At 42.5% G+C, this 22,182-nt stretch overlaps 1 protein-coding gene across 9 annotated transcripts in view; it reads right to left on the bottom strand.

Annotated features, from left to right (window-relative positions):
* ClC-c (chloride channel protein 3) overlaps positions 1-22,182 on the bottom strand; it is a 153,647-nt gene that overhangs the window by 85,397 nt on the left and 46,068 nt on the right. For 6 of the 9 annotated variants that reach the window (XR_011045386.1, XM_068379251.1, XM_068379250.1 and 3 more), the window contains exons 2-3: positions 21,559-21,677; positions 5,426-5,522 (exon numbers count right to left, since the gene is read on the bottom strand). Coding sequence is in view for 8 of the 9 variants with exons in the window: in XM_068379251.1 (XP_068235352.1) it covers positions 5,426-5,522; positions 21,559-21,654 (193 nt within the window). In the remaining variant the exon portion in view is untranslated. Of the gene's footprint in view, positions 1-5,425; positions 5,523-20,925; positions 21,038-21,558; positions 21,678-22,182 lie in introns of those variants that run through there. The other 3 variants (XM_068379256.1, XM_068379257.1, XM_068379258.1) reach the window with 1 other exon arrangement.

Below are 22,182 nucleotides of genomic sequence, written 5' to 3'. Positions count from 1 at the left end.
CCCACTTCGATTGGTAGACTCTAAGGGTGGATGTTCTCCTTGCTCTAGCAATCGCTCTGGTTGCCTCCTTCGAAAAATCTCTAGTTCTCGAGAGTCTTTCGAAATTCAGAAGGCAGTCAGACGAAGAGCGTGGAGGCCTTGGAGTACCTTCTCTACGCGTAGCAGACGTAGCAGGTCCACCCTTAGGGGAAGTGTTCTGGGAACGTCTACTAGCCATCGAAGTACCTCGGTGAGTTATTCTCTTGCGGGCCAGAGGGAAGCAACTAGCGTCAACTTTGTCCCCTCGTGAGAGGCGAACTTCTGCAGTACCTTGTTGACAATCTAGAACGGAGGGAATGCATATAGATCTAGATGTGACCAATCTAGTAGAAAGGCATCTATATGAACTACTGCTGGGACCGGGATAGGTGAGCAAAGTATTGGGAGCCTCTAGGTCATCGAGGTTGCGAAGAGATCTATGGTTGGCTGGCCCCAGGTGGCCCAAAGTCTCTTGCATACATCCTTGTGGAGGGTCCAATATGTTGGAATTATTTGTCCCTTCCTACTGAGACAATCTGCTATGACATTCAAGTTGCCTTGGATGAACCTCGTTACTAGTGAAAAGTCTAGACCTGTTGAACAGGAGAGGAGGTCTCTTGCGAACTCGTACCATGTCAGAGAGTAGGTCCCTCCTTGCTTGGAGATGTACGTCAAAGCAGGGTGTTGACCGTGTTCACCTCCACCACTTTGCCTTGAAGGAGAGACCTGAAGCTTTTCCAGGTCAGACGTACTGCCAGAAGCTTCTTGCAGTTGAAATGCATTGTCCTTTGACTCGAGTTCCATAATCCCGAGCATTCCCTACCGCCTAATGTCGCACCCCAGCCTACGTCCGATGCGTCCGAGAAGAGAACGTGGTTGGGAGTCTGAACAGTCCGGGGAAGACCCTTTCAAAGGTTGATAAAGTCCTTTCACCAAGTCAGACCAGACTTTATCTTACCGGAAACCGGGATCGAGACCGCTTCTAGCGTCTAGTCCTTTTTCAGTGAAAAGCTAGATGATACAGAAGAGGACGGAGGTGTAGTCTTCCAAGTGACACAAATAGAACCACGGATGACAGTGTCCTAACCAGACCCATCCACAGCCTGACAGGGCAGTGTTCCTTCTTCAGCATCTTCTGGATGGATAGCAGGGCTGGGGGTTGATCGTCTTGCTCAGCAATGTCCTCATCAGAGGGTTCCTCATCCGAAACTGATGAGGAAACGGCAACGGAGTGGGCAACGTCTGACTCGCTGAATCCGGTCGCACTGGTGGATGCGTGACGGAGCCGGACACAAGATCATGGTACTGCTGCACAGTCTGTGAACTGTCAACCATGGGGACGCGAGGAAGTACAGCGTCAACCCGAAACTGTGTAGACTGTCTGGGTTGTGCAGTCAACCCCCTACAGGGTTGCTGAGGTTGCCTCACTGCGTCACAACAAGTCATCTCTGCTGGTTGTTGAACGTCTTCCAAGTGACACACTGAACGTCCACAACCACCTCCGAGAGTCGCTTAACGTCAACGTGCGACTGGCAACCCACACTGGGTCGCACCGGTGGAGGAACCATCTCAACTGGCGGACGTGAGTAGGATACCTCAGCGTCAACAGGGCGTACAACCAACCGGTAGGAAGGTTGTTGGCTAGAAGGTTCTTCTCCGTAAAAAATCCTCTAACAAGGACACAAGCTTGGACTGCATGTCTTGCAACAAAGCCCATTAGGGTCTATGGGAGCAGGTGTGGCAACAGACGGGGTTAGCGACTGAAGCGGAACCATTTACCATCCCTGGAAGCCTTGTTATGCTTTAATTAAAGTCCATAGGAGGCTAAGCAGCTTAAGGCTCCTCTCCAAATGACAGAGTCCTCAAAGGAATATCAGAAGGAGGGAGAACAGCACTTTCTCATCTACAGGAACCATGTCCGAGAAAAGCTAGGTTATCTCAGTGAGGGTCTCACTGGTGCAAAGGCAGCAGACCAGAAGGCAATGTTTAAGTAACTGCTTGACAGTCTGTGAACTGTCAAAAACTGAACTGTCAACCACAACAGGTGCGTGAGGACATACAGCACTGGTGCATTAGCAGCAGACCAGAAGGCAACGTATGTAACTGCTTGACAGTCTGTGAACTGTCAAAACTGAACTGTCAACCACAACAGGTGCGTGAGGACATACAGCACTGGTGCATTAGTAGCAGACCAGAAGGCAACGTCATGTAACTGCTTGACAGTCTGTGAGCTGGCAACAACCAAAGCTGTGTGGAGAAGCCTCAACTCCTGACTGATTAGTCTGCTGCGGGCGAGTGGCGGTAACCACAGTGGGTTGCGGAGGCTGACACACCGTGTCAAAACACGGCAGCTTGTGGTAGCTCACGCACGGCAACGGAGTGCTCCGTGTGTCTGTGGGAGTCAGCATGCGTCTGGCAGGGTCGACAGCGCATGGGTGGAGGAGCTCTCACAACAAGAGTGTGGGAGCAGGAAGCCATGCTGGGCGCACAACCGTGGCAGGTTGTAGGCAAACGGGTGCATCGTCAACCTTCTCCGCAGTCGGAGTGTGGGAGCAGACAACAACCAAAGCGGAGTGGTGGTGCGTGGTGGGGACTGCCGTGGGTTGCGGAAACTAACGCATCGCGTCAAAACACGGCAGCTTGACTCCACCTTCCCACTGCTGATGCGGTAGCTCACGCATGTTAACGGAGGGAGCCGCACGTCGGCTAACGTTAACATGCATCTGGCAGGGTCGATTGCGCATCGGAGGTGGAGCTCTCCGCAGCCAGAGTGTGGGAGCAGGCAGTCTCAGCGTGAGCTGGGTGCACAACAGTGGCAGGTTGTAGGCTAACGAGAGCAGTGTCAACCTTCTCCGCACGAAACTCCTGCATAACCGCAGCTAACTGAGTCTGCATAGACTGCAGTAAAGACCAATTAGGGTCTACAAAAAACGGCAACAGACGTAGCTACTGTCCGTCGTGACTGAGGGTCTAAAACAGCTGGTGCGGCAACAGACGGAGTTACTGCCTGTTGCGGTACCACCTTGCCTCTCTTGGGAGGTGTGCAGTCGTCGGATGACTGCAGCGAGTCCGAACTGACCCAGTGGCTACACCTAGGCCGTTGGACTTGCGCGGAAGGGACCGACTTGCACTTAAAAGCTGCAAGATTTGGTCCATGGTTTCTTACGAGAAACCTCTTCCGCAGACGAGGAATAAATGGGCTCTCTCGTCTTTGTGTGGGTGGGGCGATCACGTCGGCAAACGTGTGTAGATACGCCCGAAACCACGGAGGGAAAAACGTCTGTTCGTCGATCAAGGCCTGTGGAACCCATAAGTCGTTCGACATTACTTCTCCCCTGGGCTTGGGAGCTTGTAAGAGGTCCCGGACTAGGTGAACAACTGGCACGAACAGACGAACCCTCGGACGCAACACTGTAACACTTTGCGCATATCACTTTATCACTTTTGATTTTCTGTTTGCACTTATTTCACTGAAATCGAAACTTTAACTGATTTCTACCTGAAACACGCAATCCTATTCTTCATTAAAAGGTAGTCATTGCGAAAACAGTTTTACAATGCAACAGAAAAACATAAATAAAGATAAAGAATTCAGTGGCTGGAAAAGAGACTAAACACTAGATCAAATAAACTACGTTTACAATCTCTCACCGCATAAAGCCTGGGAACAAGAATAAAACCTTAGAAACGTTTTACCTTCTTCCCCTACAGCGACTAGGGAGAAGAGTAAAAAACGAGAACAACGTTACCCGCTTGAACGAAACGTTTATTCTCCTCTCTCTCCCTCCGTCTCTATCTCTCTCTCTCTTCACTCTTGAATTAGCACCTGAGAGAAGAGCCCAATATATATCGTTAAAACATGTTATTTGCTAAAGGAAAAAACTGAAAGGTTTCCCAAATAAAAAGTTCCTTTATTTAGAATTTAAACTCTTTAAGCTAAGAAAGAATGAACGAAACGCTAGAATCGGTTTACTCTTACTGCAAAGTGAAACCGTGAAACACTCTCTCTCTATCGTAACGATAGAGCGCAAGTTGAACGTTCTGAACGTCAACAACTGCGGAGACTAAAAACTAAACGTTAGTTCATCTTTGAAAACAGTACGAGACTATCAAAGAAATTCTTCCATAAAACATTAAAATTAAAAAAGTATTAAATTCTTTAAAGGTTAAATACGATAAAACGGGCTCAATGTTAATTAACTTCGGTTCCAAGTTAGGACCGCCTACTATTAGGAAAGGTCGCATATAAACAAACATAAAACTTTATTTTATAAGTTTATAATAATTGGAAAGTTAACCGAAGAGGCCTAAAAAGGCGGAGAGATATAAATAAATGGATCTATAACGTGTTAAGCAAAATTACCAAAAACCTAAACACACTTCCGTCTAAGGGAAGGGTCGGCCATTTAAAAGTGAAAGAGAGTCCATACTCTCTTCGTCACCATAATTAAATCTATCGAAAACGAATTCAAGTTTTGAAATGAAGATAAAACCCCTGCATAGCGAAAGCTCAAAACTGGAATAGTGTACTTCACCAAATCGTTGTGAAAACAAATCCAGTTAGGGACGGCATATTTAGTAGGTCCTGCCATTGGCACGACAGAGGAAAAATTGGTTCTTGTTGACAAGAAGTACCTGAGTACCTACTCGACAGATGGCGCTGTTGTTGTACACCCCCACCTGTATAGCGATCGCTGGCGTATCCCGACCGTAGGTTATTTCTGTCGAGCAACAGAGTTGCAGCTACATGATCATCGGGTAAGATTAATATTGAAAATTTTTAGTTCATTAACGTTTTACATCAGATTTTATCTTCATAAGATTAGAGGTGAAATTTTCCCTTGAAATCAAGTGTTGTGAACTCTGCTTAAATTCCGATTGGGTCAAATCTTCACCTATGCCTTTTTTCCTCCCCATGTTGAACCTACAACTTGTATTATTATTTTACTTACAGCCTTATATTACTTTATTTATGACTTACAAGAATTAAAATAAAAAAAAATTTTGATAATACAAATGCTTCCACTATATCAAACAGAACATTTCTTAAAAGCCCTGTGGTAATCAACTTCTACTGACCAAAGAGGTATGAACAAAACCAGCATTCTTCATAAATCAAGGAGCTAAAATCACCATTCAACTAAAGATCAAGGAGTTATAAATGAATCGCCATCCTACAGCAACCAAAATCATTGTAAATACAAACTAGTTATAGAAAGCAAGTACAAATATTCTCAGACATAAACACCTTCCATTTCAAATAGAACTAAAGTACTTATTTCATCTACAGTGCTTTGATACAACAAAATAATCAGCTGTGCTTCTACTAGTAACTATCCAGATTATTAGGAATTTCTATGACGCAAACCTGTGCTGGAAGGACACAAAATATATTTTCAAAACTTACTCTGGTTTGCTTGATTTGCTGCCTCCATTCTCTCTATGGGACTATCTAGAAGAGAATCCTCATCTAAGTCACTCTGACGGACTCCGTTAGCTGATGCCTGGAAAAAAAATATAATTGGCAAGTTTCTCTGCAATGACAATAATAAATGAAAATTAATTTATTACATAAAACCAACATATTCCAGTGCTTTCCTAATACTAGCATGAGTATATGTATTGTATTTGAAAAAAAATATACAGTATATAAATAATTCCCATCAATATATAAAATCCAAAGGCCCTGAAACTAACAAAGGCTAGACAATGAATGAGCATGAAAAACATAAAATAAAGGCCTTCATCTAACATATTCTAAAATGGAATCTTAATAATAAAATTATATATTTCTATACTCAACTGATCTACATATTGCTTCTTCTCCATAAGTACGGGTTATTGGTGTTTATCCATTAAATTTTAAAACATTTCCTATGTTCTTTCCTTTCAATAGATATATGCCTTTGGCAAAGTAATATGACACCTCGCAAGAAGCAAAGCACAAGGGGTTTTTTGTTATTAAGTTTTGAAGCCAAAAATTTTCCCTTTTCTTTGACATCAAAAGTCAGAGGGAAGAAGGTATGCATGTTTATGAACATGAGGCAAATATACAAACAAACAATTTTATTACTCAAATTCTGTTTACTTCCATGAACCTTCCCTGATGTTCATATTGCTGACCTCCACATTCTAATGGAGGCAGGATGACAATGAAGGAAAGAGATAGGCAAAAAATAAAATCAAAACGTATAACTAAAATTCTTAACTCAACTTATCCAGATTGATAGAAACAAGCCATCTCAAAAGAGTTTGAAATACAGGACTCTAGATTGTTTTTTATAAAAACATTTGAAATGTTTTGAAAATAAGAAAACTATATATTAACTATACTTAAAAATTTAAAAGACCACATCGTCAGGAGCCACCATAAGATCTAAAACCCAACAATCTTAAAAGACAGTGTTCAGCAAACACCAATATGGTACGCTATTGATCTGCCAGTAAAATGATTCCAAAGAATCATTTCTGCAAAATTAAGAGATGTAAGTTTACTCCTTTTTTGAAGCTTAATCTTAAAACATTTTATGACGATTGGATCCAATTCTTTGAGTTTCTGTCACCAAAATTTCAAGTCGAAATGATAATGTATTTTTGGACAGAGGATGAATTGGAATGCTAATCCAACAGAGTTAATTAGGTACTTTATCTGTAATGTCCATAGTTTGTCCTGAATGGCTCTTACTGAATAAATAAAATTACTTCTGATGAAATGCTTACAACCATTTCGGATTCTTAGAATAAAATAATTTTGCTCTGAAGGAAAGGAGAGAGAGAAAATCATCTTACGCTCCCAAAGCTGAAGCAAATGCCAACAGAAAAAGTGGTTAAGCTGTGAAATCTACAAGTTAAAGATTTTCCAAAGGTTAAAAAATCACATCCTTAAATTTTGTAAAACAACACCAAAAATTCTAAAACATACACCTGATTACTGAAGGCATTTTAATCAATACTGGTAACATCTCTAATCCAGAATTAAGCATTAATCTATATCGCTTAAAAGGCTAAGATTGAACATTCTTTTGTTAAAAAAAGCGTAAAATATTCTGACAACATCAACCTAGATAGTTCTAGTCATTGATACACTCTCAGACAGGCACTAATAAAGATCAGCATACCAATTTCTTACATACAAAATTATGGTAACTATCTTCAAGAACCTACAGTATATAGGACAATCTAGAGGGCTTTGAAACATTAGATTCGAGAATATGATCAATATTCTCAAGGTGATTAGATGTACAATGGATGGGTTTGGATGAAACACCATTGAAACAGGTTGTCTGAGCAGATTGACTGGTAGAGAAACCTTCTTGGACACTCTGACAACGGAGGACACAGTTCACCAGATATTTAGTCATTTTGCTGTTTGCAGAGTCTGACCTTGTTTCACACCTGCTAAATCATGGCAAAAGATGGGAATGTGTAAAGATCTAGATTTTTCCAAGTAACCGGGTATCCACTTTCTATTTTAGAAATCCGGAGCAGGAGAATAAAATCTTACTATACTGGTTTTCAATTGACTAAACTCTATGTGCGGGAACTAATGTGTATGAGACGAGTGGACTCACTTGAGCAAGTTAGGTACTAATTCCTACAAAATGTTATTTTCATTAGTAAAATAAATTTTTGAATATACTTACCCGATAATCATGTAGCTGTCAACTCCGTTGCCCGACAGAATTCTACGGGAGGGATACGCCAGCTATCACTATACTAGAAGGGGGTGTACTCACCAGCGCCACCTGTGGCCAGGTACTGCAGTACTTCTTGTTGACACCACCTCACTTTTTCCTCGGTCCACTGGTTCTCTATGGGGAGGAAGGGTGGGTCAATTAAATCATGATTATCGGGTAAGTATATTCAAAAATTTATTTTACTAATGAAAATAACATTTTTCAATATTAAACTTACCCGATAATCATGTAGCTGATTCACACCCAGGGGGGTGGGTGAAAACCAGTGTACATGACTAAAGGATAGCTAAGTATCCCGTATTTCATATAATCAGTTATTTCAGAATAACAATGAAATAATAAGTACCTGGTAAGGAAGTCGACTTGAACCGTTACTCTGCCTTTATTAAGTTCGTCTTCCTTACTGAGCGCAGCGTTCCTCTTAGGAGGCTGAATCAACTCTAAGGTGCTAAAGTATACAGGGCTGCAACCCATACTAAAGGACCTCTACACAACCTCTAACCCAGGCGCTTCTCAAGAATGAATTGACCACCCGCCAAATCAAAAAGGATGCGGAAGGCTTCTTAGCCTACCGTAACAACCCAAAAAACAACAATAAAAGCATTCAAGAGAAAGGTTAAAAAAGGTTATGGGATTAAGGGAATGTAGTGGCTGAGCCCTCACCTACTACTGCACTCGCTGCTACGAATGGTCCCAGGGTGTAGCAGTTCTCGTAAAGAGACTGGACATCTTTAAGATAAAATGATGCAAACACTGACTTACTCCTCCAATAAGTTGCATCCATAATGCTCTGCAGAGAACGGTTCTTATTAAAGGCCATCGAAGTGGCTACGGCTCTCACTTCGTGGGTCCTTACCTTCAGCAAAGCAAGGTCTTCATCCTTCATGTGAGAATGGGCTTCTCTAATCAGAAGCCTTATATAATACGAAACTCCATTTTTGGACATGGGCATCGAAGGTTTCTTGATTGCACACCATAAGGCTTCTGACTGTCCTCGTATAGGTTTTGACCTATTAAGATAATATTTCAGAGCTCTGACAGGGCAAAGAACTCTTTCTAGCTCGTTACCTACCATGTTGGAAAGGCTAGGAATTTCAAACGATCTAGGCCAAGGACGTGAAGGAAGTTCATTCTTAGCTAAGAATCCGAGCTGTAAAGAACATGTTGCAGATTCGGATGTGAACCCAATGTTCTTGCTGAAGGCATGAACCTCACTGACTCTTTTAGCTGTTGCAAGGCAGACGAGAAAAAGAGTCTTGAGGGTAAGGTCCTTGAAGGAAGCTGACTGGAGAGGTTCGAACCTAGGAGACATAAGGAACCTTAAGACTACGTCTAGATTCCAGCCTGGAGTGGGTAAACGACGTTCTTTAGAAGTCTCAAAAGACTTAAGGATGTCTTGAAGGTCCTTGTTGGAAGAAAGGTCCAAACCTCTGTGGCGGAGAACTGAAGCCAACATACTTCTGTACCCTTTAATCGTAGGAGCCGAAAGGGATCTCTCATTCCTTAGATGTAATAGGAAGTCAGCTATTTGGGTTACAGAGGTATTGGTAGAGGAAACTGCATTGGCTCTACACCAGCTTCGGAAGACTTCCCACTTGGATTGGTAGACTCTACGAGTGGATATCCTCCTTGCTCTGGCAATCGCACTGGCTGCCTCCTTCGAAAAGCCTCTAGCTCTAGCGAATCTTTCGACAGTCTGAAGGCAGTCAGACGAAGAGCGTGGAGGTTTGGGTGCACCTTGTCTACGTGAGGTTGACGTAGAAGGTCCACTCTTAGAGGGAGAGTCCTGGGGACGTCGACCAGCCATTGTAGTACCTCTGTGAACCATTCTCTTGCAGGCCAAAGGGGAGCAACCAGCGTCAGCCGTGTCCCTTCGTGCGAGACGAACTTCTGAATGACTCTGTTGATGATCTTGAACGGTGGGAATGCGTAAAGGTCGAGATGGGACCAATTCAGCAGAAAAGCATCCACATGAACTGCTGCTGGGTCTGGAACTGGGGAACAGTACAAAGGAAGCCTCTTGGTCATGGAGGTGGCAAACAGATCTATCGTAGGCTGACCCCACAAGGTCCAAAGTCTGTTGCACACGCTCTTGTGAAGGGTCCATTCCGTGGGGATGACTTGATCTTTTCTGCTTAGGCGATCTGCTGCGACGTTCATGTTGCCCTGAATGAACCTCGTTACTAGAGTGAGGTTTAGACTTCTTGACCAAATGAGGAGGTCCCTTGCTATCTCGTACAGGTTCCTCGAATGGGTCCCTCCCTGCTTGGAGATGTAAGCCAAGGCTGTGGTGTTGTCGGAGTTCACCTCCACCACCTTGCCTAGCAGGAGGGACTTGAAGTTCATTAGGGCCATATGAACTGCCAGTAGCTCCTTGCAGTTGATGTGGAGCGTTTCCTGTTCCCTGTTCCACGTTCCCGAGCATTCCTGTCCGTTCAAGGTCGCGCCCCAGCCCGAGTCTGATGCATCCGAGAAGAGATGAAGATTGGGAGTCTGAATCGCTAACGATAGGCCCTCCTTGAGAAGGAGGTTGGTCTTCCACCACAAGAGAGTGGTCTTCATCTCTTTGGTGACAGGGATAGAGACTGCTTCGAGCGTCAAATCCTTGTCCCAATGAGCTGCTAGATGGAATTGGAGAGGGCGGAGGTGGAGTCTCCCTAACTCGACGAACAGGGCTAATGATGACAGGGTCCCTGTGAGACTCATCCACTGTCTCACCGAGCAACTGTTCCTCTTCAGCATGCTCAGGATGCAATCTAGGGCTTGGCTTATCCTTGGGGCCGATGGAAAAGCCCGAAAATCCTGACTCCGAATCTCCATTCCCAGGTAAACTATGGATTGGGAGGGAATGAGCTGGGACTTTTCTAAGTTGACTAACAGACCCAGTTCCTTGATCAAGTCTAACGTCCAGTTGAGACTCTCCAGACAGCGACGACTCGTGGAGGCTCTCAACAGCCAGTCGTCTAAATAAAGGGAGGCTCTGATGTCCGATAAGTGGAGGAATTTTGCAATATTCCTCATCAGATGCGTAAACACCATAGGAGCTGTGCTTAGGCCAAAACACAGGGCTTGGAATTGGTACACAACCTTTCCAAAAACGAATCTCAGGAAAGGTTGGGAGTCTGGATGAATAGGAACGTGAAAGTAAGCGTCTTTCAGATCCAACGAGACCATCCAGTCCTCCTGCCTGACCGCTGCTAGGACCGACTTCGTCGTCTCCATAGTGAACGTCTGCTTGGTGACATAAGCATTGAGCGCGCTGACGTCCAGCACCGGTCTCCAACCTCCTGTCTTCTTGGCCACCAGAAAGAGACGGTTGTAGAAGCCCGGGGATTGATGGTCCCGGACTATAACCACTGCCTTCTTCTGTAACAGGAGCGACACCTCCTGGTGCAACGCTAGCCTCTTGTCCTTTTCCTTGTAGTTGGGAGAGAGGTTGATGGGAGAAGTGGTCAGAGGGGGTTTGCGGCAGAATGGTACAGTATCCTGTAACCCTCCCTTAGCCACCTGACAGACTGGGCGTCTGCACCTCTCCTTTCCCAAGCTTGCCAGAAGGTCTTGAGTCTGGCTCCTACTGCTGTCTGGAGAGGAGGAGAGTCAGTGTTTGCCTTTTGAAGTCTTGGGACCTTTCCTAGACTTGCTCCTGGAAGAGTCTGGACGGGAGCTTCCTCGGATGGGGGCTCTGCCACGAAAGGGCGGAATAAACCTCGTAGCAGCCACTGGGGTGCGGTAAGTCCTGGGAACTGAGGGAGCAACCTTAGTCTTACGAGCTGAAGAGGCCACAAGATCATGAGTGTCCTTCTGAATCAGGGCCGCAGACAAATCCTTGATAAGCTCTTCGGGAAACAAGAACTTAGAAAGCGGAGCAAAAAGGAGTTGAGACCTTTGACAAGGTGTGATGCTTGAAGAAAGAAAGGTGCAAAGTTGCTCCCTTTTCTTAAGAACTCCTGACACAAACATTGAAGCAAGCTCGCCAGACCCATCCCGAATTGCTTTATCCATGCAGGACATTAAAAGCATGGCCGAGTCCTTGTCCGCAGGGGAGGTCTTCTTGCTTAGGGCCCCCAGGCACCAGTCTAGAAAATTGAACATCTCAAAGGCACGAAATACACCCTTTAGGAAGTGGTCTAAATCGGAGAAGGTCCAGCAAACCTTAGAGCGCCTCATTGCTGATCTACGAGGAGAGTCGACCAAACTTGAGAAGTCAGCCTGGGCAGAGGCAGGGACTCCCAAGCCTGGTTCCTCTCCTGTGGCATACCATACGCCTGCCTTAGAAGTGAGCTTAGTCGGTGGGAACATAAAGGAAGTCTTCCCAAGTTGCTGTTTAGACTGCAACCACTCCCCTAATATTCTTAAAGCTCTCTTAGATGACCTAGCAAAGACGAGCTTAGTATAAGTTGACTTAACAGGTTGCATGCCCAGCGAAAACTCAGATGGAGGAGAGCGGGGGGTAGCAGAAACAAAATGGTCCGGGTATACCTCTCTGAAAAGAGCCAGGACCTTACGAGAAAGTCAATGGGTAGAGGAGAAGACTTGGGTTCTTCCACGTCTGATGAGGGATCCAGGTGCGCAGCTTCCTCCTCAGAAACCTCATCACCAGAGTGTAGCGAAGTGAGAGGTAATGTAACAGTGGTATGCTGAACAGCAGAATCTGAACAAGCGGGTGCATAAACGCTTGTGGTTTCATCCTCAAGTCTCTGTTGTTGAGTTAAAACCTGAGGTTCAGGCTGCAAAGACTGGTCAGGAAGAGCAGAGGCAGGTAGGCGCATGGGTTGAGGTGGCTGACTCCTAGCATGAGTTTCTTGTCTCAAGAGTTGCGCTTGCTGTAAGGGTAGCGGATGCGCAGTAGCAGGTTCCTGAGGAACGAGTTGAGGTTCCTGAGGTGTGAGCTGCGAGAGTTGAGGTAGCGGCTGCGCAGAACGCAGTTCTTGTCTCGCGAGTTGAGGTTCCTGAGGTGCTAGCCTAAGGAGTTGAGGCTCTCGCCTTGAGGAGGGTTGAGGTCGCTGCAGCGAGTGCTGAGGTGGCTGCCTCATGGATGGAAGAGGTTGTCGTACCTCAAGAGATTGTTGCCTCGCTGGTGGAACCGCAAGCGGAAGCGGAGGAAGTAAGGCATAAGACTCCTGCTCCCATTGCTGAGGTTGCCTTAAGGAAGGCGGAGGTTGCTGCACACCGCTGGTAACTGGCAACTCAGTACGCGGTAAGGTATCCTGAGGAACCTCAACTTCGTACGCCTGGCAGACTGGACTGCGGTGAGGCGGAGCGATCGCAGGAGGAGGTGTAACCTTCTCAGCCTGACACTCACGCATTAAGACCGCAAGCTGTGACTGCATGGACTGCAGCAAAGTCATCTTGGGGTCGACAGACGCTAAGGTCTGCTGAGGCAAAGCCTTAACAGAAGATGAGGTCTGTTGCGGCATCACCTTACCTCTCTTAGGAGGTGTGCAGTCACCTGACGACTGCGGAGAGTCAGAGCTAATCCAATGACTGCAACCAGGTTGTAGAACTCTTGAGGTCTGGACTTTGCGTTTGAGAGGTCTTGAGACCTGAGTCCAGCGTTTTCTCCCTGACATTTCTTCTGCAGACGAGTAAAAGACGGGCTCAATCGTCTGCGGGTGGGAGTGACGGTCTCTGTTAGACACGCCCGCAACCACCGAGGATACTTCCGTGCGCCGATCAAGGCCTGCCGAACCCTTTTGCCCTTCGACATTGCTTCTCCCCTGGGCTTGGGAGCTTGCAAGAGGTCCCGGACTGGGAGGACGACTGGCACGCACAGAAGTACCCTCACGCACCACACTGACACTAACACTAGCACTTGGCACTGCACTGACACTAGCACTTGGCACAGCACTGGCACTCTCAACTCCCACTGCACTTTTGACCTTAAGTTCTTTGACTTCTGCCATAAGAGACTTATGGTCACTAACCACCGATTCCACTTTGTCACCTAAAGCCTGAATGGCACGCAAAACATCGGACATATCAGGTTGAGCACAAATAGAAGGTTCGGGGGTAGCCACTACAGGGGGAGGAAAAGGTTGAGGATCATGAGGTGAAGAAAAAAGTGAAGAGCGAGAAGAACTCCTCCTAACTCTCTCTCTCTCTAACTTGGTTGAATATTTCAGGAATCGAACAAATTCAAGTTCCGAAAGACCGGCGCATTCCTCACATCGATCTTCCAACTGACAGGGTCTTTCCCTACAGTCAGAACAAGCGGTGTGAGGATCAACCGAGGCCTTCGGAACACGCCTATTACAAGACCTACATCGTCTATGGGGTGGGGCTTGTGAAAGGTCAGACATCTTGAATCAAAGAGTTAGTCAAGGGGGATTCCAAATCAAGCAAAAAGATCGTTAACCATTAATCAAAACCAAATAAAAGCTATCTAAGCTAATTAGAAAAGTTTCCAGTATAGCGAAAGCTGAAATTTTAGAGAAATACTTCACCAAAAACCGTGAACAATACTCCAAAAACATAAGCGTATCCCAGAATGTCTTGCCGGAAGCACGACAGAGGAAAAAGTGAGGTGGTGTCAACAAGAAGTACTGCAGTACCTGGCCACAGGTGGCGCTGGTGAGTACACCCCCTTCTAGTATAGTGATAGCTGGCGTATCCCTCCCGTAGAATTCTGTCGGGCAACGGAGTTGACAGCTACATGATTATCGGGTAAGTTTAATATTGAAAATTACATAGCTAATAAAACAAGATGCAATTACACGGATTTAGCAAATCTTTATTAAATAAAAAACACAGGCCAAGGGAATAATAGGATTTGCCACGCCAATCACAACACAATAAGAGCTGTAAACAGTGCTTATTTCATCAAGAGGAGTGATTGAATTTCTAGACTACTATCTACGCACATAAGGCATAAGTGGTTATTTAAACGCACATATGTTATCGAGAGGAGGGATATAAGGATGCAAGCTAACATCTCAGTCTTCTGCCTCGCAAATTCTAGGTGTCTGAAAGAGCAGCTAGAAATGTGGGTGTGTGATGGTTTTGCAGCAGAAGGGTAAAAATTAACAAACATCCGGGGTCTATGAGAGGATTTTGAACCTTGGAGGTACAGTGTACATTCAACTCCACTACAAATACCTAGCCTAGTCTTCTGTGGATTTCCCCTGAGCTAAATGCCAAGTTTCAAGCACTTGAAGTTGAAATATAATTTCCTTGAGAATAACTGTGAGGCAAACACTCCTCACAAAAGTTAATTAAAGAGTACGATCCCTGCACAGTAATGCTAATAAATCCTAAGGAAGAAAAGTTAAAATACAATAAAACTTTTCACAATCTGGAAGGAGATTCTTTACATCCTACAATTGCTAAGCCAATGGAAAACTGAATAACAAAGAACCTTTGGCATTTTAATTATTGTCATTAGCTGCTATAGCCTCCCAATACTTAACTAGAGGCATTTGTTGATTGATAGGAGAGAAAATAGGAAATTTTTATTTTAGTTTAGGGGTAAACGTCGATAAACCAAACCTTTAGAGAAGAAGCAATATGAGTATCAGGGGAGGTTCATAAAAATAAATTTGCTTGTCCATTGAAATTAATAAAAAAATCAACCAAATCAAGACACACTGATAAACAAGTTAAACGCACTTCAGCTATGGGAGAAAACACAAGAAAAAAATTTAACAATCATGCAATCAGAAGATTCGTAAGGCTGGAGGAAAAATTTTTGGTGTAAAATCACATAATTAAATGATTCACATTTTTCCTAACTATACAATCTCAAGTCCTTTTATTACCTCCGCAAAAAAAGGTGGAAGGAGGTTATGTTTTACCCCCTGTTTGTGTGTTTGTTTGTTTGTATGTGTGTGAACAGCTTCCTGGCCACAATTTTAATCATTGAGTAATAAAACTTGCAGGGATTAACTGTTATGTAAAAAGCTGGAAATGATTAAATTTTGGAATGTCAAGGTATAAGGTCAAGGTCATGGTCAAGCAAAATGTCCAATTTACGTAAACAGCCATAAGTTTGGACATCGTTGTCACAGAGCCTTCAAACTTAGTTCATATTTGAGTGTATGAAAATCCATGCCCATTAATACATGTTAAAGTCAAAGGTCAAGGTCGAGCAAAAGGTTGAGAAATAAGGTGACGCAGAGGAGGTCTGCGCTCTACTGGGTGCCCCTCTAGTTGGAGTAAGTTTTCAGCTTAACTGGAACAAATTTTATATCAAGGGGTTGAGAATTATTGAAGGGCAGAGAGGAAGAGCCGCCCCTCACCCACCCCACTGAGTAGTCACCTGACCTTCACCTTAGGCTTGCGAGGAGTTATAGTGGGAAGCAAAACTTGAAGGACTATGGTTTGTATAGTTAGGAAAAATACAAAGTACATTACTTTAAAAATATGTGATTTGTTACTAATACAAATCTTGGCCCCCTTAATAAAAGATTCATTCTTAGGAGGGAAGAAGACAGTATAACCATACTGGATAGTTTAAAATCCTGGGGTATTTAGCCACTCCTACCCCTCACCAAGGATTACGGTAGACTTCTGTCCTCGGACATACAGTAAAGGAAGAACCTAGATCCTTGGAAGGATCTGATGTCACAATGCATGGCCAATTAAATGTAATGGATACTAAATTTTATGTATCATCCCCCTTGTATCGAGGATGGGGGATACTTCTATAGCTGACTTGTATAGAACAGTTGCTCCATACTGAAGCTCACCCGCATCATCAACCAATCCAGCAATTGAAAGTATTTGCATGACCGCTGAACCCCAAGTGAGGCTCAAGGAAAATCTAAAAAGGGCCACACAACCTACCTCTTATCTTAGACTAACATCACAACTGTTATCTTAGACAAAATGTTTCTTGTCCTGTAAGAAGCTTGGTAAGCTATACAACCTGTTGAATAACTACCACATGTCCTAGCGAAAACACATCTAAAGACTTGTAGGTATACTCCCATAGAAAGTGGGCTGTAAGAGGTTGCCTAGTGCTTTCAAACACCTACCTTTAGCATTTAAATCACTGAGTTGACTGATTGATATAGAATTCTCTGGCATCCTGACATCGAAGGTCATTGACACCGATATTGTTTGCTACAAATTAAGAATAAGAGTATTAAATTTAAAATACCACTGGCATAGTACTGAACAACACATCCTGTCCCAGAATCTTGACAAGGATAAAGAGGCCATCCTCACCTGGAGCCTTCAACAAATATCTATTTCTTAAGGTGCTGTAAGTAGGGCATTCGGTCAACAAATGCCTCACTGTCAAGGGTGCCGAACAGTCGTTGTAATATGACTGGTGTTGGCCAGTTAGCAGAAACTTGTGTGGCAAGCGCGTGACCAATGCGGAGATGACAAAGAGCAGTCTCCCACTTTTGGGGCATCAGGTTATACCTCCAAAGAGATATAATTTTCGTTATTTCTTACCTTTTATTATCAAATAAACCATCAAAATGCTGTTGCCAATTCTTATTAATAAAATTCTTGATGCTAGGTGAAAAATCATCACAGAGAATGGGATACGTTCTTGGAAGCAACTCCGTTGCAGCATTCTTTGCCAGTAAATCTGCCTTCTCATTTCCAGTCACACCTACGTGTGCTGGAACACAGCAAATTGAACTATTATTCCTTTTACCCCAACAATAAAAAGCCACTCTAAAATCTTTAAAACTAAAGGGTTCCTGGAATTAAAAACTTCTAAAGCTTGTAGGACACTTCCTGCATCACTAAAAAGGGTAAAATTGCCCTCCTCTTCTAACGCTATTTTCTCAATAGCGGTTAGTATGCCATATAGTTCGGCAGTAGATATGGAAGATACTAAAGGAAGTGCACCTCTGCAATCAAAAGCACTGCTATATTCAATGCCAGCATCAGATTTGGAGCCATCAGTATATAAAAAAGTCGATCCCCTATGTACAGTAATTCAACATGTTCTATACAAAAAGACCTGGCTTCCCGAGTTAGTTATGTCCTTTTGTATACCAATAAAATATTTACAAAAAGATATCTCTAGTAATTTCCATAGACGAGTTGATGATATCCTAAACGGAAGAACTCTATTTCTTGCTATATGAAGACTGTTTAATAATTGTTTTACCCAAAAACCACAAGGTTTGCAGTGACAGGCTACATAATTAGGAAGTCTTGGCTACCTAAACCAATACCGAACAATATAAGACTTTCGGTAAAGGTCTAAAGGTAATTCTCCAGTGTCAACAAGGAAACTTGGGATAGGCGAAGTTCTAAAGGCTTCTGTTGACAATCTGATACGAGCATAGTGTATAGAATAATATCGGTAGTAGCCTTGGGGTGGCTGAGGATTATATATCACACCCATAACTAAATTTTGGAAAAATTAAGGCCTTGTATAATTTCAAAATAATTTGCAGTCTGTCCCCAATGACGTATGGGACAAAACTTTTAAAAGATTCAGAGCCTCAAAAAATTTAACGTTTTTAAATGAGGAACCCATACAAGCCTACAATCAAATATCAATCAAAAAAATCTAGCTTCACTTACACATGGGATCAGTTGACCTTTGATGTATATATCAGGGTCTGGATGTACTCCCGGAATATGACAGAAATGGACAAAAACAGTTTTACTTGTCGAAAACTTAAATCCATTCATATCAGCCCAGTGAATAATTTTGTGAATTGAAAGTTGTAGTTTTCTCTCAACCATTGACATTCTAGTTCCTGCAAATGATATGGAGATCATCTACAAAGAGCATTGAGAGAATATCTTGGGGAATAACAGAGGATATCCCATTAAAGGCTGATGCAAATAGGGTTACAATTAGCATACTACCCTGGGTAACTCCTCCTTCCTGACATTTTTTTTTCCAACAGACTTTCACCTACTCTAACTTGGAAAAAATCTATGTGAAACAAATGCTTGAATGACCAATAGTAGCTTTCCTCTCAATCCTAAATTATGAATGGTTTTCAGTATACCATATCTCCATACATTATCATATGCCCTTTCAAGGTCAAAAGGCTTCACAAATAGAGGACTCAAGTCATATCAACACATCAGTTGTTGAGTGCATCTTTCTAAATCCACACTGGATAAGTGATAAAATATCTTTCCTTTCCAGGTATCATACCAGTCTTGCATTGACCATCTTCTCCATGATATTACATAAACAAGATGTCAATGCAAGTGGTCAATAGCTTGCTGCTAAAAACTTATCCTTATTGGGTTTTAAAAAGGCTAAAATAATGGCTAGTTCCAAAATACTTCGATAACTATGATCAAGCCATATTCTGTTAATAATGCTTAAAATAAATAACTTAGTATAGTATTAACATGTACATGATTAATCATTGCAAGTAATATTGAGAAGAAATAGATGAATGAGAGAGAGAACTTTAGATTTAAACTAGGGGAGAAATTTCCCCAAGTTCAAGAGCTCTCTTGCCCGTCACAATACTTCAACATGGATACGATATACCCTGTTGAAGCATGATGACTTCGTCAAAGCATTCTCTCGTTAGGAGAGTAATGTTTCCATTTTGTCCCTAGAATGTTTCAGGGAGTCATTCTATTAATATTCATTGCCACTCCACACATTTACTTATATCCATTATAATCCTAAAGGCTATATGGGGAACTTAAGTTTCCCCATATTTTCAATGAAAAGTCCCGCAAGTGGAAAATTCCAAAAATCTAGATTTTTCCATTTGGGACCTGGAATGTTTCAGGGAGTCATTCTAGACGTATTTATTGCCACTGCACATGCTTGCTTCTATCCATTATAATTATAATGGCATTATGAGGAATTTTAGTTTCCCCACAGTTTCAATGAAAAGTCTCACAGGCCCAATCCATTAGGTATTTATTGCCACGGCGCACATTTACTTTCTATCTGTTATAATTATATGGTAAAGGCTATGAGGATTTTCAGTTATCCCATATTTTCAATGAAAAATCCCATAGATGGAAATTTCCAAAAATTTCAATGTTTCTATTTTGGCCCTAGAAAGTTTCAGCAAGTTATTCTAGTGGTAATAATTGCCACTGTGCACGTTTACTTCTATCCGTTATAATTATAAAGGCTATATGAGGAATTTCTCCAAGTGACTTAAGCTCTCTAGGAGGCCCAGACTGCATCAGCTTTACCCCCTACACTCCTCAAGAGTCTTGTTGATTATGGTGAAGAGTTCAAGCCTGAATCCAAGTTGAATAGATGACTGAGCAGTATCTTTACCAAGGAAAGTGAGGAGCTTCTCCAATAAGAAAAGAAAAAGAAAAAGCTAATTAGGATACCATTCAGTGTGTGACTGCTTCGGAGCAATCAGGGTCCCTCTGAATCTCGATGTCTTTATCCAACAGTTGAGGAACCGGAGAAACAGGTAAAAGAGGGATAGAAAGGGCCTTAGAAATATCCCAAGCCAGGAGAAGAACAATGGCAGCACTTCTGCACAGTCTTATATGAGGTCTTGTACCATGTCCTGAAAAATCTTCCTGGGGTTTGTGTTTTAATACAGCACTGCCCCTCCCACATAACCATGCAGAGGGACTGGCTTAAGTCTCAAGAAACCTCACCAGATTGGTCATCCTGTGCTTTGGCAATTCCTTCCTCCTTCTCTTCAGTGGTAGGAGGACTTTGTAGAAAATGGTAACAGGGAAAGGTAAACAAGTTCCCTGGTGAATCAAAGGCAACAAACCCTTGAGGTACGACTGCAAATTCCAATCTCTCAGATCATGTGGATCCCCATTGCATGATTCCTGATCGTAAGGTTCCTAATGGCTGTAGAATATCTTACGGTTAACAATTGTAAAAGATTTTAAGTTTCTTGATTGCAGCTCACAGCCATTATAAGAGGAAGAGGTTTATTCAACACACAGTTTGGCTTCTTTTCTCAATTCTTGTCAGCCATTCAGAAATGCTTTATCCATCCTTATTTAGCGTTTGAGCTTTAGTAGTAGTGAGAATATTTCTAATTTATATAAACACAGTGTTTAACATCATGACCTATTATCAGATTAAAATATTACACCAGATTTGTAAGAAAAGGAAATGTAAAATCACAAAAAGCATAATCAAAAGGTGTTATGGAATCACCAAACAAGAAACATTCCAACACCACAAACATTTCTCTTACATGTACACAGCACAAAGTTAGACACCCTAGATAGAACTAGAAAAAAAACTAATTTCCAACACTGAAGAAATTATTCAATTAAATGTTAAGACACAAATTTCAAACAAAAATTAAAAAGTATTTCTTGCCTCCATCTTCAAATCTTGTCACCGAGTGACTAAAGATCCAGAACCCCTTAACTGAGCAGAAATCTTGCTCTCACTTTTGGGATCTCAGGGTAGACCTCTTAGTTAATTTACTCTAGATAAGAAACAATGCAAAATATTAGTTATATGGCCAATGAAAACAAATGGAAAACTCATCCAGATATGTTTTCAATATAGGGACACTAAAACTGGTAAGACGTTTCCAATAACTGACGGCAAATGATTTAAAGAAAAGGTACAATTCCTTAAAAACACATCTGCCCTTTCTAGCATTTAAATATCGAGAAATTTTAGGAAAGCATTAATTACTTTGAATCTTACATTTCAGTTTTATGACTTATAAACATTTTAACATATACTCTACCATGCACATTAGTAACTATTGTGATGATAAAGAGTACACTGTATTGAAAACAAAAAGAAGTTAAGGAAACTTCTTTTTAATTCTCACAACATGGCTTCAAACATAAATTATGGTTATTTATCCTCCATCAAATGACCAAAGGATAGAAACAGACACTACAGTATTTGAAGTGAAATATTAATCAATATGTCAATCTTACCAATAATACAGCCTTCAATCTATAACCCCAATGAATGCATTACTGTACTTACAGCAGAGTGGGATGGTTGGTCAAGAGCCTGGTAATTAGGTGGACGCATTAGAGGGTTGTTTATAATTTCATGGCTTCTCAATGGCCGAGTCTCCATTCCAATGACAAGTCAGTTACAATCTGGAAGAAATAAAGACCACAACCATTAATAAGCACAAAAATTACAATTTTTAATGTAATTTTCATTTTTCCTAACTATACAAACATGTTATTTTCATTAGTAAAATAAATTTTTGAATATACTTACCCGATGATCATGTAGCTGTCAACTCTGTTGCCCGACAGAAATCTACGGTCGGGATACGCCAGCGATCGCTATACAGGTGGGGGTGTACACAACAGCGCCATCTGTGAGCAGGTACTCAAGTACTTCTTGTCAACAAGAACTCAATTTTCTCCTCGGTCCACTGGTTCTCTATGGGGAGGAAGGGCGGGTCCTTAAATTCATGATCATCGGGTAAGTATATTCAAAAATTTATTTTACTAATGAAAATAACATTTTTCAATATTAATCTTACCCGATGATCATGTAGCTGATTCACACCCAGGGTGGTGGGTGGAGACCAGCATACATGTTAACAAAGAAGCTAAGTATCCCGTATCTTATTTTAGCCGTTATTCAAAA

Source organism: Palaemon carinicauda, chromosome 8, assembly GCF_036898095.1.
Source record: "Palaemon carinicauda isolate YSFRI2023 chromosome 8, ASM3689809v2, whole genome shotgun sequence".
In the NCBI taxonomy this organism is placed as follows: domain Eukaryota; kingdom Metazoa; phylum Arthropoda; class Malacostraca; order Decapoda; family Palaemonidae; genus Palaemon; species Palaemon carinicauda.
Note: the sequence above shows the minus strand (reverse complement) of the source record. Positions and strands in the feature narration are given on the sequence as shown.